The sequence below is a fragment of the Nannobrachium achirus genome (genome assembly GCF_963921795.1).
Source record: "Nannobrachium achirus genome assembly, chromosome: 5".
Taxonomy (NCBI): Eukaryota; Metazoa; Chordata; class Actinopteri; order Myctophiformes; family Myctophidae; genus Nannobrachium; species Nannobrachium achirus.
This window is the reverse complement of record NC_137814.1, coordinates 42,064,629-42,081,522: the sequence shown is the minus strand read 5'-3', so window position 1 is coordinate 42,081,522 and position 16,894 is coordinate 42,064,629. Positions and strand designations below refer to the sequence as shown.

General features: G+C 42.3%; 1 protein-coding gene across 1 annotated transcript in view; it reads right to left on the bottom strand.

Annotated features, from left to right (window-relative positions):
* Window positions 1-15,821, bottom strand: part of kiss1ra (KISS1 receptor a) — a gene marked incomplete at both ends in the record, with an annotated part of 32,639 nt that extends 16,818 nt beyond the window's left edge. The window contains 2 exons of the mRNA XM_080725800.1: window positions 332-456; window positions 15,542-15,821. Of these exons, the coding sequence (XP_080581926.1) occupies window positions 332-456; window positions 15,542-15,821 (405 nt within the window). The remainder of the gene's footprint in view (window positions 1-331; window positions 457-15,541) is intronic.
* Between the last annotated feature and the right edge of the window lie 1,073 nt (window positions 15,822-16,894).

The following is a 16,894-nucleotide window of genomic DNA, read 5'->3' as shown; positions in this document are numbered from 1 at the left end:
TCCAAATGTCATCAATATTAAGGACATATCTGGGAATACACATATATGGGCATGTTTTGACATAACATTGTTGACTATCATGCAGTGGTCTATATATGGGTAACTGGTCCGATATACATCACTGGCAAGATGGCCAAGAATTGGCGCGTCTTTAGTTGTATATTATTGTTTGTCTTTAAATGTCTCTACGAATTGAATACACAGGACCACAACGAAAATAAGACTTCATGGCTTTTTGTGTTATCCTTTTGGCACCATTGTACAATCTGTTAATAAAATGTTCAATCAATCAATCAAAGATGCTTGACAAATGAAATGGACATGCATTTACCTGCTGGAGAAAGGCAACAAACTTGCACATGAAGTCCCCAAAGATCCACCCAGGGAGGGGGTAGAGCGTTGCAGTGAATGGAACACAGCACACCAAGAAGATGATGTCAGTAGCGGCCAGGTTTGCTGCACAAGGAGAAGAGACCGTCACATTAGTCCAGCGGTTCACAAGCTTTTTCTGGATCAGGGCCTACTTGAACATCTCCACACTGTACACATATTACTTACTTAACACTTATGTTGCAATGATTTTTTCTCTTCAATGTCTCGCGTTGCCATGGTTACCATAGACTTCCATGTAATTGTGCAATTGTGTAAAAAGTGCACGCCCATGCCTAGATGATGCACCACGTGTGTAGATGCTGTTCACAGCTTTCAAACAAAAAAATCCGCTTGTAAATCCGTTCAGGCATTCATGATTTATGGGCCATTATGTTTTCTTCAGATGTAAACAAACATGGCTGCCATGTTTGAAAGAATGGGTTGGTATGGGGGTTAAACATGCAATTTCGCGATCGCGATTCGCGATCATGCCTAATACATTTCTGGAGGTCCAAAAAAATGTTTTGAAAAAAAAAAATTGAATTTTTTTTTTTTTTTTTTTTTTTTTCAAAAACGGCCCAAACTCGGGAAACTCGGGGTTGGCACAACGTTGGTATCAATACAAACTCGGGAAACTCGGGGTTGGCACCAGATGTGTTAAGTAAAAGTATTAATTCTGCCATGTAGAAATACTCTGTTATTAAGTAAAAGTCCGGAATTCAAAAGTACAAAAGTATTGGTATTAAAATATATTTTTGGTAAGTAGAAAGTACTTATTATGCAGAATGTACCATTTCAAGTTTTCAAATGTATAACAAATCTTTTGAAGATAGTAGATCTACACGCTCGCAACGCATTGTGAGCTTTTGAGAATCAAAATCTAAAAGGTAACTTTCAAATATAGTGGAGTAAAAGTACAATATTTGCATCTGAGATGTAAAAGTGCTGAAAATTGGAGCCACTCCAGTGAAGTCAAAAGTACCTCAAAATTGTGCTTAAGTAGTTAGTTACTTTACACCACGGCCCACCAATCTGAACCAGTTTGGGTGCCATGTTAACCGGTCAGACGGGAGGGCCATGTGCATTTTCAGAGCATGTATGTATTTGGGTGGGTGACGTGACATAGCGTTTTCGCTGTCCTCAGTGTTAAACATGTATAAATAAAAAATATATTTGTCAAAAACCTTCTGAATATTGTGCAGGACATTAAGCTTTATGTGAACTTACTCAAGATTAAAACATTTCATTCCTCATTTCTTCAGAATTTTCAACCAAACATGGCAAAACTCATATGGTGTGACTGTCCCGACCTTGTTTCTCAAAGTGGGAACTTGAATAAAACTAAGAAAAAGAATTGCTAAAATTCATTTAAAAATGAATTTAGGCTCACAAAAATGTCTATTTGTGAGCCTATATCTTTTCAAAGTCAAAGCATAATGTTTTCAGTCATTTCTGATCAAAAAGATTTTGTCCCCCAAACCAAAATCATTTGGTGTGACACTAGTTTGGAAAAATTAAACAGGCAATTATTTGGACACCTATTTGCTAGAGAGGTCCTTCTTCTGTAAGGCTATTCAGCACTCCCAGCACAACTGCAAGACAGGTGTCTTGAGGTGAGTTATGATTTTAACATTTTCATGAAATGCCATCTTGTTGAAACTTTGACAAGTGTGGCACTTCTGGATGTCTGTTGGTGTGACACCTTTTCATTAAAAAAAGCTGAAGTTATTTGAATTTTGGTCATAATTACATGTAAATCTAGGTTGCTTTGTTATAGCTAGCATGTTGTTAGCATGCTAATGTGTACCTAGTAGCCTCAAGGTAAACCTAAATGCAGAAAACGTAATATGGTGTGACACTTCATCATAATGGTGTGACATGTCTGCTTGTCATGCCATATGACTTTATTGTCACACCATATGATATATACTGTATTTTCCTACAGATATAACAATAAATAACAAAGTCCCATGTTTCTTTTGTCCATTTAAACATTTGTTTTAAACATTTTTACATAAAATCTAATTTAGCTTCATTCAGTGATACTTCAAATTCATCAGACAGAGTAGAAACCCCTTCACAGAAACCTTAACATATTGTTTCAATCTAAACAATATTTTCTCTTTGTCTTAAACTATACATTCCATTTTCTTTTGTCAGATGGAAAATGACAAGTGCTGAGAGAACGAGAAAGTACAGGGGGAAACTAAACAATGACCCAGCAAGGAGAGAGGAGTTGCTGAGGCGAAGAAAAGAAAGGTAAACAAGAACTATCTGTTTCCATTCTGACCATTAGGAAGATCTGGGGGGGGGGGGGGGGCTTTTCAATCATTGTTGATTGAAAAGGCCTTGGGGCAGATTTACTGAAACATGGCAATACATGCAGCTAAAATGTTATTGGACAAGAACTCTGTAAGCAGTGCTACTAAGGGGAACATGGTTATGAAATGAAGAGATTAGACTATGGGTGGGGAATAATGATACAATTTATAATAAATAAACATGAATTGAAATGAAATGTATTTTCATGTTCAGGCCAGCAATGACCACTTGCTGGCATGATTGGCTCAACACTGTTAAAGTATTCACATTATTCTCTTTGCCTTTGAACAGATATCAAGTTCAGGAGACTTCGGAAAAAAGCAATTCACCTGGATGCTGAGTTCTGTTTCCACTAATTGGTGTTAATTAAATGTTGCCTTGGCTCCCGGTGTGGCTATGCACCTTATTGTCTCTTTAAGATCCTTCTGCCGTGGGCCGGCAGAAGACTTAGGTGTGCGTAGCATTCGTGTGCACATCCTCATCATCCATCTACTACAATTCTTTGTTATCCCATGTTAAAGCCCTACAATAATATCCTGTTCAGAAATATTAAGGCCATGTTATTTAATGTTAAAGCTATACTGTGTAAGTTGCTCAACTTGTGGTCAGTAGCTCTATAGCAAACCTCGGTCGCGTCCGCGTCTTTCGGCCGTTTTTCGGTTCTCACACCCCCGCGTCTGCCTCCACCTCGCCGAGATCTATCTTTTGAGGGGTCCCTGGTTCCTGTGTGTTCAGCCATTCCGGAGATACACTCCTTCACCCATGCTTCAACGTGCACCCGAGTATAGAGAGACACGGGAGACTACAAATATGGCCGCCCTAGTGACCCCACTCCAAGATGCGCTGTGATTGGCCGGCAGTGTATAACCCTCGCTGTGATTGGCCGGTAGTATGATGACGTCATTTTGCCGCGAAATTCTCCCCCCTCACGGCTCATAGAAAACATATAAAGAGAAGGCTTTTGAAGCTGAAAATAACGGAGTGGGGGTTCTAAAACTTTAGCGATTTAACAGTTAGGACCATTTTAAGATTTGTTTTATAAAAAAAGTTACATGGTATAACTTTAAAGCAATTTTACTGTTGCTGTTTTTCCTGGGTAATTGTTTAATCAATCAGTAAAGTTCAGTACTCACTAATAGGTAGGTTAAAACACAGTTTGTTTTGATACATGAAGATATGATCATACGGTGTGACACTAAATCATTTGGTGTGACATTCCAAATAGTGAAAAATCATACCTTTATTAATGATGAAACCAAAAAAATGTTTATGGATTACATAGAAAATTGTATCAGGAAGAGTCACAAATATTTGTGTAATTTTAGAGAAAGTTTTGTCAGAATAAATTTAAAATATGTTGAAAGATGGGCCTCACACAGAGTGTTGATTATGAAAAAAATATACAGATTTAATTAATTTTCACAAAACTATAGTGGATCACAGGTTAGTTATGATAAAGGACTTTGATAAAGTGAGTAACTTAAGAAAGGTGTACTCCTTTTTCATTTTATGAACAATTATTGTCATGTCACATATGACGATTTTAGGCACAAGTACAACAAACTGCTGAATAGTCTGATTCCAATAAAATATCTGAAAACAAAATGTGTTTCCATAAAGTTGAGAGTGAGTAGAACAAAAGTAAATAATTTGTATGCCTGCTATTTAAAGTTTTTTTAAAAACACATTTTTGGGGCGTCACGTCACTGACCCATTTTCAAGGTAAAAACAATGTTATTATTATATCATTCAAATGTTAAATAGTTGTGTCAATTATTTGGAGGCCCACTTGCAATATCCTCACGGCCCACTAGTGCGCCCTGGCCCACACGCTGGGAATCGTGCACTTCATAGTCCGGTGCAGTGGTTTCCAAAATGTTTTGTGCCCAAGGCACGCCAATGACACAATGTCCTGAAACAACTGTAATCATAGCTCAGTGTTGTCCAGATTGTAGGACATGGCGTTCAGTCAGCTGTCATTCTTCAAACAGATGGTACAGTAGTTGTCCATGTGTCCCTCTTAAGCCCGTATCAGAGTCGGGTCGCGGTGGAAGGCTATCCACCGCGGTGTAGTGCCGTGTAGTCTTTTTGAGTCATAAAACTACAACGTTAATGCTCAAAAAGACTACACGGCACTCCACCGCGGACCCGACTCTGATACAGGCTTTACATGGAAAGTTTTGAATATTTGAATATATTATTTATAATATCTTTCACAAATGGTGGTTGGTTGGTGGTTGTTGCAAATGCCTTCACTAATCACTACAAAACATAACCATATTTTGCACTATGATGAAAAAGAAATTGCAATTAGGTGAAAACTGTGTTGTCAGAGTAGGCTAGTACGCAGAGCATCAAAAATCTTGGGATGTAGCCTCCCCTCACATTCATCTCTCTTTTCCATAAAAATAATTAGGAAAGCTAAAGAAATCATAGCAGACAGACCCAGGAAAAAAAAAGTTTTGCAATTTAGATTTTTCTTACATTAATTAAGTGTTGGGGTCCTAATGAACACAAAAAATATATATATATTTTTTTCAAACACAACTTTATTAACGTTTTATAACATGTGCACTGTAGTGGACGTCAGGATATCAAATATCGAAAATAATATCAAATATCGAAAATAATAATTCTGGAACACGAGGAGTCAGTGGTCCCCGGGAGTTCCCCGTGAGCAGGCCCATTGGGGTGGTCATTTTTGCAGTTTTTTGGCGGCGTCAGGGGGTCCCTGGGGGTCCCTGGAGCTCCGGGGTCCTGGAGGTTGTGGCATCCGTTCTGAAGCAGCAGGAGTCGGTGGTCCCCAGGAATTCCCCATGAGCAGCTGCTTTTTTCTTTTTGGGGGGGTCCCTGGGGGTTCCTGGAGCTCCGGGGGTCCCTGGAGGGGTGGAAGTTGTGGATTGGCAGTCAAGGAGTGTGGACACGTGGGTAACGGCTCTCCCGGTCGCTCCTAGCCCAAGTTACGGCATTTTATGTGCATTGCAGTGGCGGGGGTCTCCACTAGGAGGAGCGACCACTTTTGCATCCGTTCTGGAGCACCAGGAGTCGGTGGTTGTAGATTGGCAGGTAAGGAGGATCAGGGCAACGGTGGCGGAGATATGAGTAGGGGAAAAGTGTTACGTGTTACGTGTGACGTGTGACGTGACGGACGGACGGACGGACGGACGGAGAGAGACAGACTGACAGCCAGTGGCGGTTTGGATAGTATAAGAGTATAATAACAAAAGCTTTTTTATAACAAAGCTTTTTGTTTTTAACTTTACATTGTTTGGCAACAAACTACAATAGCAGCAGAGTGTCTAGACTAACAGGTTTAGAACTTGCAATAAAACAGGACATTTTACTACGTACATCTAATACATTTATTGATTTTACTATAAATAAACTGAGCTTTGACAACTCACTCAAATTATTCCTTACTAAAAACTATCAAAATATGAGAATTATCTCTGCCCCTGTCAAAGATCTGTCAACTAAAAACATCTGGCATAAAATGAATTACAAAGTCCTGACGTGCACTACAGTGTACATATAATAGTAGGCTAAGTTGTTTTTTACTAAGAAAATAAGTACGCTCAGCTATGAAAACTCACTCAAATTACTCTTTAGATGTTTACTTACTAAAAACAATCAACATATAACAGTCAAAATGCACTTAAAATATTATTAAAAAGTCCTTGAAGTGAGGGCAGAAGTGAGGGCAGCCATTTTGTTCCCACTTCCCATGATCCCAGGGCAAAACCCCACACATGTGACATCATTTAAAAGCTACAGATGTCCTCTGTAATGCACAACATGACTCAACTCACTGGCATGTCTAGTATGGGAGGAATTCACACAAAACCAATGTGTACTACAGAGGACAAAAAACAATTAGCTGGGTCTCAGGAGGATATAGCACACTACCTCTGCAATCTCATCCCATCAGGCAGGGACATACAGAAGCATTAAGAGTAAAACATCTCGCTTCAGAGACAGCACCTACCCCTTAGCCATTAGACATCTGAACTTGCACTGACCCATTATGCATATATGTGGCAATATGTACATACTGTAGCACTTAAACCAATCTATGCACTTTTCTATGCTGCTGCCTGCTGGGTATTGTTTCCCGTTGTTTTTGTGTGTTTATGGGTGTTTGTATATTGTGTGCTGCTACCCTGTCCTTGTTCTATGTCTTATGTTTTACAAATGAGAGTGAAACAAGACAAATTCTTATCAACTACCGGTATGTTGACATGGCAATAAAGTTATTGAATCTTGGCGGATTCGGCCAAGCCTTGAAATACCCATCTCAAAGAAATGAAGAATGTGAAGTACATAACAGAAAATATGGTAATAGGCTATTTGATTTACTCAATATCACCCAGCCCTGAAAGCATAATTACTCTAGTGCAGTAGTTTCCAAAATGTTTTGAGCCCAAGGCACGCCGATGTGCAAGTCACAATGTCATGGCACACCACACCTGAAATCATAGCTCAATTTTGTCCAGAATTTAGGACATGGCGTTCAGCCAGGGAGGGTTTACTCGACATCCTGTCAGTGTTTTGTTGAAACAGATGGTAGTCCATGAGTCAGTAAACCATCACACTGTTCCCAAATCCCTTTGAAAGGGTGAAGCTGCTTGTTATGATGAACCACCTGCACAAAGCCATCTCTTCAGGGACGTGCAGAGATTGTTAGAGAGGCAGTGGCTGAAATTCCTAGTGGTGAAAATAGCAGACCCTCAAAGCATTCATGGTCTGGAGAGAGGGCACTTTTTAGAGAGACGTAAAAGGGCAGGGGCTCAAGCCCCCTTTGATGTCTATGTGTGCCCGTGCATGCATCTCTTTACATGCTCAGTTTATATACGCCACATAATCATGTTGGACAAAGGGAATTGAATGAATGTATCTGTACACATTACTGGATGTTATTTTTATGACAGGGATTATTCTGTTCAAATCCAAATGCAGATATGAGAATGAGATGTTGGGTCTTTAATAAACAGTATGGCTTAAGTTCAGTTATGTGGACCATTAATCTGTGTAGCATTCAATGGAAATGGAAACCTGCAAGCGTTTTAAAATGTATTATTAATTTATGAATTAAGTTCCTTTTGTGTATTGAAGGCAGTATTACGAAAAAATATGGTAATAGGCTATTTGATTTTGTCAACATCACCAAGCCCTAAAAGCATAATTATGCTTTGACCAAGCTCTTTCTCTGTAAATGTCATGTTAAAGGATGTCATGCATAAGCAAATGTTCTGCACAGTACAACACAACTCAAACTATGAATAGGATTTAATCACTGTTGGAATATCAAAGGCCACATTTAACAATACTGAATGCAAACACGTGCATATACACGCACACGCACGCACACACGCACGCACGCACGCGCGCACGCACGCACGCGCGCGCACACACACACACACACACACACACACACACACACACACACACACACAGTACACCGTAATAATCCACCAATCAAGGTATAACAACATAGACAATTTTACTTTCCTTCACAATCATCCGTTCTAGGCTAATGTAAAGCAATGGTTTCCAAAGTATGTCTGACAGAAAGATAATTTCAGTCGCCCAGAGTACAGGGAAAGAAAGTACTGTGGTGTACAGCAATACAAGGCAAGAAAAACAATAAGAAGCATCGTCAAAAGAGAACAACAGTATACCATTTCCTATCCTGGAACAAAGTGTCCATTACAATCAGTGCAATGCCAATCAAATAAATTGTCCCTTTCAATCAGTGCAATGCGTAAGAAAAGTGACAGTGTTCACAGCGCAATCAGTACAATAGCCATACCCTAAAAATGGCATTTGAGGTCAGAGTCGTTGATACAGCTATTAATCCAAGTTGTTGCGGTTGAACTGGCAGAGTGAACAGTGTGTCTCGTTGTAAATCATCAGAGCTATTGGCACGAAGGACCTGTCAAATCTCTCAATTTCCTCCATTGCCAGATGCCCCAATATATCTAGGTAGAGAGGGTGGGAGGGGTTCTCCATGATGGCATCCAGCTTCCCCGCTGCACACACCTTAACCACCTCCTCCACCCCATCAGCTGAGATCCCCACAACCTTCCTCACCAGCCTGTTTAGGTTGCTATAATGTCACCCGCTTTGTTGTGACCCCCCCCGGCACGTAATGGCAAAGAAAAGAACACTGACCAACAACCATGCACATACTGCAGTATGCCCGAGAGGTAGTCTGAGATACATGCCACCAAGCCACAGTCCACCCATCAACGCAAGCTTCTCTGCAAGCAGTTGCTGGATAGTGTTAACAGTGCTGGAGAAGTACAAAAAAAAACAAAAAAAAACATGATTCTGACTGTGCACTGTTTAGCATGGCATCATCAACACCGATGTCCGCCTGGTATGCGAACTGAAGGTGGTCGAGGTGATCACTCACCAGTTGATTCAGATACCAGTCGCTCAAAAGTCTTCATGGCCTGTGATGTCAGAGCCACTGGCCTGTAGTCATTGAGGACCGAGGGACGACCATTCTTGGGCACAGGGGCAATGCAGGAAGACTTCCATAGCTGTGGCACCCAGCCCGTCTTAAGGGAGAGGTTAACGATCTGTCTAAAAGGGACAGCTAGTTGCTCAGCACACACCTTAAGCACCCGAGAGTTGATGTTATCTGGTCCCGCTGCTTTCCTGGTGTTGGTCTGGGCGAGCTGACGCCTTACTGCTTAGTAATGAGGATCAGAGGAGGCCGGGGTGTGGCTGCTGGTTCTGCTAGCTACCACCCCGCCCTGCCCTGACCTACTGGTCCCTATAGCGTTCTGTTTGGATGCCTTGAGATCACCACTGCTCCTGCTGGCGATCGACTCGGCTGCTGCATGCTGAATACCATCAGGTCCTTCATCCCTGTCGAACCGGTTGAGAAATTGTCCGCGGACACTCGGGGTCCCTAGTTGCCTGGCTCCAGCCCACAGACCCGCCCACTCTCTGAGCGGACTGGTTCTCTTGGTCTGGTGTTGTCATATGACGCTTAACTTGATATGGTATCTTGGCGTACCAGCCAATGAAATCAATGCAAGACGGAGGAGAGGGTGGGTCTAACTTTTGAAAATCAACAGAAACAGTGGAGGGGGGGAGCTCAGCCAAAGCCATAAAAAGGTGCCAGTCAGACATGCTGTTAATACAACAAATCTACAGATCCACCACCCACAACAATACGCCTAACTGGGAAATAATTTGTAGCTTGTACTCTGTCTATTTTTGAATAGCCAACATATAAATGGATAAGATGGTTAAAATGATTGTGATGCTGTATTAACACCACTGTTCCTTTGGGTTTGATTCCTGTGTGCTGCTACAGGACGCTGTGTGCTGCAGCACAGTATCACGTCTCATTATTCAACAAGACATTCATCAATTCATCTGTCAATACTGTTGCGGTTTAACAATGCATCACCATGACCGGCCATGTGCATGGTAGAGTTGATGTATCTACACAACTGGAGAGACGGGAAAGAAAGAAACAACAATAAACCGATAATACTCTATAGAATTCTGCCTCATACCAGCGTGTGCTACTGCTGATGGAAAACAGGCTGCTACATGATGGGGTCATGCCCTCTCCAGCAAAGCCATAGCCTATGTTGGATAGCACAGGACAGTAAAAACCATCGAGGAGGAAAATGGAGAAATCCTGGAGAAAATAATTCTACTCTCAGGTAGCGTGGCATACACATGATGAAACAATAGATTTTCAACCTATAACTTGTTGACATCACCCAGCCAGATCTTGCAGTCAGTCTCACTCCAACTCTCTGTCTGTGGTTATTGCAACCATACTGTAGGTTGCATGCTCTGAAGAATCGTGTCGCTTGAGTGTCCGAAGCCTCGTGACCGTCCTTCCGAAGCCTCTGTGATGTCAGTGTGATGTCAGCGAGTTGTGACATCACTTCCTGTACAGGGCAGCTACACGAAATGTGGATAACACTATATATGGAGATAGTCCAGTCCATCATGTCATATGGGACTACCGTCATAGAAAGTAGCCATTGTTAGGCCAGAGTCAATGGCTGTCTGTCTGACTGCCAAGTCTGCCATTGACTTGCAGCGCATGAACGCCGCACTGGAGCGTGAAAACCAACAGGCCTGATGGAAAATGATACATGGCCGCAGGCTTTGTGACGTCCCACATCTTATGTGCTGGGCATACTACTAACCGACGCCAAGGACCTCCAGAGGCCATACAAAGAGTATCTAACCCGAGGCCCCTTACTAAGTAGCATACATTTACAACATACCTTCTCCAAAAACATCAATATTGAACTCCATATGTATATGGATACATACATGTATTTTTATTAATAAAGGATAAAATAAAATAAAAATGCCATAGATGGGCATTCCCAAAAGCAAAATCCCTTTATGCCCATATATGGGGATTTCTGATGTCATCAATCTCTGGCCCTAACTAGCTCAAAAGCCTGCTTTACTCTGATTTACACCCTACCTTTCCAGATGATGACCTATTGGGTACACACTTATGTCCAAATATAGAAATCCCAAGGCATCAAACCTAAGCTTGGCTTTACTAATTAACATATGTTTCATGCCCATATATGGAGATCCCTGTCCCAATGTTATCAATATTAAGGACATATCTGGAAATGCCCATATTTGGTAATGTCCACATATGGGCATGTTTTGACATAACATAGTCAGGGAACTCCATGTATGGGCATAACATTGATTCTGTGAGTGTGCCATGATTCTGTGAGTGTGCTGAGCTCCTAGGGTTGATACCCTCACAAAAACATGAACAAACTCCCCCCAGAATGACAACAACTAGAATCGTCAGAGAAACGCTGTGGTTGGCCAGATTGTCAAGAATTGGCGCGACCTCGCCCTTTAGGGCGAGGTTGCATGTCACCCTGAGGTCGCATTCCACCCTTGGGTGTCTTACTAGTATAGTATGAAAACCAGTAGGTTTTCATGTCTGTCCGTCAGTCCGTCACATGTCAGTGACGCCTTATGTCACACTGAGGCGTGATCCGATGTCTTGATGACATCAGATCCCTGATGTATGTCATCAATACATGTCCTTGTCCCTTTTATGCCCATATATGGAGATCTCTGATGTCATCAATATTAAGCCCATATCTGGGAATGCCCATATATGGACATATTGTGTCAGTCTGTGGTCTATGACGTCAGACATCTATGATGTCAGATGCCAGTCATCTCTATTTAGGAAAATATGGCCACATTTGGCCACATTTTGACCAACCAGGTCTGTGCATTTTGTTTGGTTAAAGTTGATCCCATGCCAAAGCGCCAGCGTTCGCCCAGCATGCCGTCACCCAAGCGTGTAGCATGTGCACTCACCCATGTGCACTCACCCATGTGCGCAACCTCTCCACTTATCGTCTTACTAGTTATCGTTATTATAGTTGTCCTACAAAATAACTAAAATAATAATAAAATAACAAACATAAAAAGTTAGTTGACTAGCTGATACTGTATTGTGATTGCAAAACTAACTAAAACAAACTAAAGTAATAGAAAACTATGTCCTTATTTTGATAAACATGAAAAACATGATAAACATGAAATAGAAAATAATGAAGAACCTTGACAATAAGGTACAGCATTCATTACAGTCTTTAAGACTTAATACAGCTTGGAGGGCATTAACATTTTGTTTAGACTAAATATAGCTTGGAGGACATTGGCATTTGTTTAGAATTAATAAAGCTTGGGGGACAGTGACATTTTTACATTTCTTGGGTTTAACACATACTAATCACGCAATATTATACAACAGCTGGATTAGTGGACAAGTGACTGATCTAATCATGCTGAAGCTTTACCGTTGCTATTTTTACATCTGGAACAATATATTGAAAGAGCGGGCAGCTGGTGAGATGAGCAGTGTAATCCAATGTTGTTGAATATTAAACAGCCTCGGTATACTGGCCGTGGCATTATTATATACATCATCACATCAACATTCATGTCACATACTGTACACAGGTACAGATGGAAGTGAGCATACACATGCAAACACACACATGCACATGCACTCGCATGTGCACGTGCACATGCACACGCACACGTACGCACACACCACACATGCACGCGCGCACCCACACACACATGCACACACGCGCGCGCGCGCGCACACACACACACACACACACACACACACACACACACACACACACACACACACACACACACACACACACACACACACACACACACATGTACACAATCTAACATATAATTTTCGGAATGTCTGAGTGAGTGTCTGTCTGTCTGAGTGTCTGAGTGTCACAGCGTTTCTCCTCAATGGCTGGAGCAATTGATCTGAAATCGCATCACCATAAGCATATGAACACACCTGACATAACTGTGAAGCCCGTTTGTCACTTTCACAAATCATATGCTGTATATTAGCATTTTTATGGTGTATCTACTATCTATTCTGCATCTAGCATGAGGCTTATCTATTCTGCATCTAGCATGAGGCAACATGTTTAACCAGCTCTGTGTGTGTGTGTGTGTGTGTGTGTGTGTGTGTGTGTGTGTGTGTGTGTGTGTGTGTGTGTGTGTGTGGGGGGGGGGGGGGGGGGGGGGGGGGGGGGGGGGGGGTGGTGTACTGATCATGCAGATCAGTACACAGTATCTCTGTAGCCATTAAACGAAACGGGTATTTCTTACATTGATGCTCCTATCTATACTATAATTTTGCGAATGTCTGTCTGAGTGAGTGAGTGTCTGTCTGTATGAAACAGCGTTTCTCCTCGGTGGCTGGAGCAATTGATCTGAAATCGCATCACCATTAGCATATGAACACACCTGAAATAACTGTGAAGCCCGTTTGTCACTTTCACAAATCGTATGCTGTATAATAGCATTTTTATGGTGTATCTACTATCTATTCTGCATCTAGCTTGAGGCTCATCTATTCTGCATCTAGCATGAGGCAACATGTTTAACCAGCTCTCTCTCTGTGTGTGTGTGTGTGTGTGTGTGTGTGTGTGTGTGTGTGTGTGTGTGTGTGTGTGTGTGTGTGTGTGTGTGTGTGTGTGCAGGCAGGCGGGTGTGTGCGTGGGCGGGTGGGCGGGCGGGCTGGGGGGGGGGGGGGGGGTTAGCCATTAAACGAAACGGGTATTTCTTACATTGATGCTCCTACATATTATCATGCAAGCACCAGTTAAAGTTACTTTCCATCCCTCATATACTGTATGCACAGTGCACATCCCATAACCCACACACTGCACATCATTTTGGAGCTCATATCTTTGAACGGGTAAGGGCTAGTACATATTATCATGCAAGCACCAGAAAGTTACTTTCCATTCCTCATATACTGTGCATGTGCACAGTGCACACCCCATAACCCACACACTGCACATCATTTCGGAGCTCATATCTTTGAACGGGTAAGGACTAGTAAAGCTAATTAGGAGAATTATCACCATTGCACAGTACGCTTGCAATTTAGATTTTTCAAACAATTGCCTAGAAATTCTCTCTCTCTCTTAAACTTGCACAAACACACAGACACAGACATAACCACAACCTGTCTTTTCAGTTACATGTAATCCATCAGCTTTACATTGGGATTGTGTTGATCCATCACCTTTACATTGGGATCGTGTTAATGTCAACTCGCCGGACTTGATTTAGAGTGACAGACACTAAATCGATCACTTTAAATCCTTCTGTGCAACAGATCAAGAAATGATACAAGGCGCGATTGATTTATTTCATTGATATTTTAAGCCGTTCATTATAGGGATGTATAGAAGTGCAAATCCTCACCTAATAAGAACTACACTATTTTCTGTGACTGACATCATCCTTGTTATGACATTTTGTGTAATTGCTCAATGTCTCAATGTGAAAAATTAAGTTTGTAGAGTATTCTTTTCTTATTTGCCTATAATGTGAATACATGACTATAGTATGACTTACTCAAGTTCAACAATAAAATCTTCTGAATTGGACCCTTAAATAAGAGTTACATGCTGAAGACTGAGTTTTACCGTGTGCAACATGTCACGTTGCAACATTCATAAGGTTTGCCACACTGTTGTGTGCAGGGCCACATCTGGACATGGGCTGCACACAGATTGCCTTTTGGCAAATCTAGACCCCCGGTCAACACAGTAAGCTATTATTGTAACTGTCGGGCAGAAACCTTTATATCATACTACAGTCTCACACAAAAGTATAGCAAAAGCAAAAGCTTGCAATGGATGAAACCTATGTTTTTTTTTAAACATATTTTATTCGAAGAGACAGGTTTAGGTTGCAAGGATAGAAAAATAGAAATAAAACACCTCTTTGTTTTTATATTTTGGATGTAACCTTTTATTCAAGTGTTTAAAGGCACAGCTGACCCAAAAGATTACTCATTTTCTATCGATTACACGCCCCATGAAGCCTTGAAGTCATGGAGATTTCTTTGTTTTTGATGCATTCCTGAGCCAATGAATCATGTCATGACCAGCAGAGTCTCCAGTGTGACTCAGTTGAGTCTCCTACTGAGCAGCCCCACGGTCATCCAATAATTGGCTGCGATAAAAGCAAAAACATCGCCATGAATTCAAGGCTTCATGGGGTGTGCAATTGATAAATAAGTCATTTTTTGAGTGAACAACTCTTTTAAGTCTGTCTGTGTTTTTTTTTGTAAATATTGAACAAATGAAAAGTATTAGCAATAACTTGGATCCATTGGAACACAGGGTCTTCTTTTTTCTTTTTACCATTTTCTGACAGTTACAGTTTTGGACATTCTGCTTAAGGTTTCCACCCCGACAGCCACGATAGCCTACACTGCAGCGTCCAATGTGATTTCAGTCTTCCTCACCTATGTAGAAGTTAGTGGCCGTCCTCATCTGCCGGTGTTTGGAGATGACGTAGATGACCAGCGAGTTGCCCACCAGTCCCACCAGCATGATGAGGGAGAAGAAGAGAGGTACCAGCCAGGCGTCCGTCAGGAAGGGGTGACCCTCCCTCTCCTCCTCATCCTCCTTGCTCCCCCTGCTGCCCCTGCTGTCCCGCGAGGAGTTCATCAGGTCAGAGCCGTTGAGCCACAGGTGCTCCGCGGCACCGGTGGTGTTCCAGGTCTCCTCTGAGGAGGAGAACATGGTGGGATGACGGACGTCGTCAGGCGAGAAGGGGAGAAAGAGAGAGGATGACTGATGAAAACTAGAGAGATGGGTGAAGGGGAGAGAAAGCACATTCAGCACACTTCAGCACAGCGGGAAGTTAGTGCCGAGAGTGGTTGAACAGGAGTGGATGATGAAGGGAGCGAGAAGGCAGGGAGAGAGTGAGAGAGAGAGAGGACCAAACGCTGCAGGAGGAGAATACAGAAAAGAGAAGAGAGGGGGGTGAGAGAGAGAGAGAGAGAGAGAGAGAGAGAGTGTACTGGCTGGAGAGTGGGAGAGGGATCGGGGAACAGGACAGAGAAGCATGCACGCCTCAGCAGACGAGAAAGTGTGGAGTGCAGGCAACAAGTGAACGGAAAAGGTATGCAAGATAAATTATGCTGGTCGATGGAGTGTGGATGGTGGTGGTATGGGGGGAGGGAGGGGGGTCAAAGGTGTCCGAGAGGGAGAGGGGAGGAGGAGAGGAACAAAGCTTTGGCAGAGTGCTCTGCACTTTAATTCAGAGCGAGAGACAGAGAATAAGTGTTCCCGCCGAGTACCATTAAACACAGCTTTGATCAGCAGCAGCAGCGAAAGGAGAGCCCATGTATGTACGAGGAGAGCAACGGAGAGAATTCAGATCAATGGAGGCAACGTGTGAGAGTCAAGTACTGTAGGGGTCCCTGGCTGCACCCTCGCATCCATCACCTCAGGTGACAGGCGAAAGCGTTGTCTGTGAAGTGCTCTCTTTCTTCCAAGTGGATGGACAAGCCTCACTGGCCAGCCAGCCGTAGAGGTAGAGATGTGGGGGGTGTTGAAGTGTTCACAGTCAGTGCTCTGTCAGTTTGCAGTCAAATCCAGACCACAATGATCCTTTTAGTCAGAAAGATCCTTATTTATATTTGCAGTATCTGTTTTTTTCTTCTAGACAGATGAAAATCTCCTGCTTCTGTTTTCCAGAAGAGATTTCCGTTTGTTGTTGTTTTTCCTCTCCTCCTCTTTTTACGTCCCCTAAATTGGTCCCCCGAGCTTGACTTTACGCTCCTGGCTTTAGGTCCATTCCCCAGTCACAA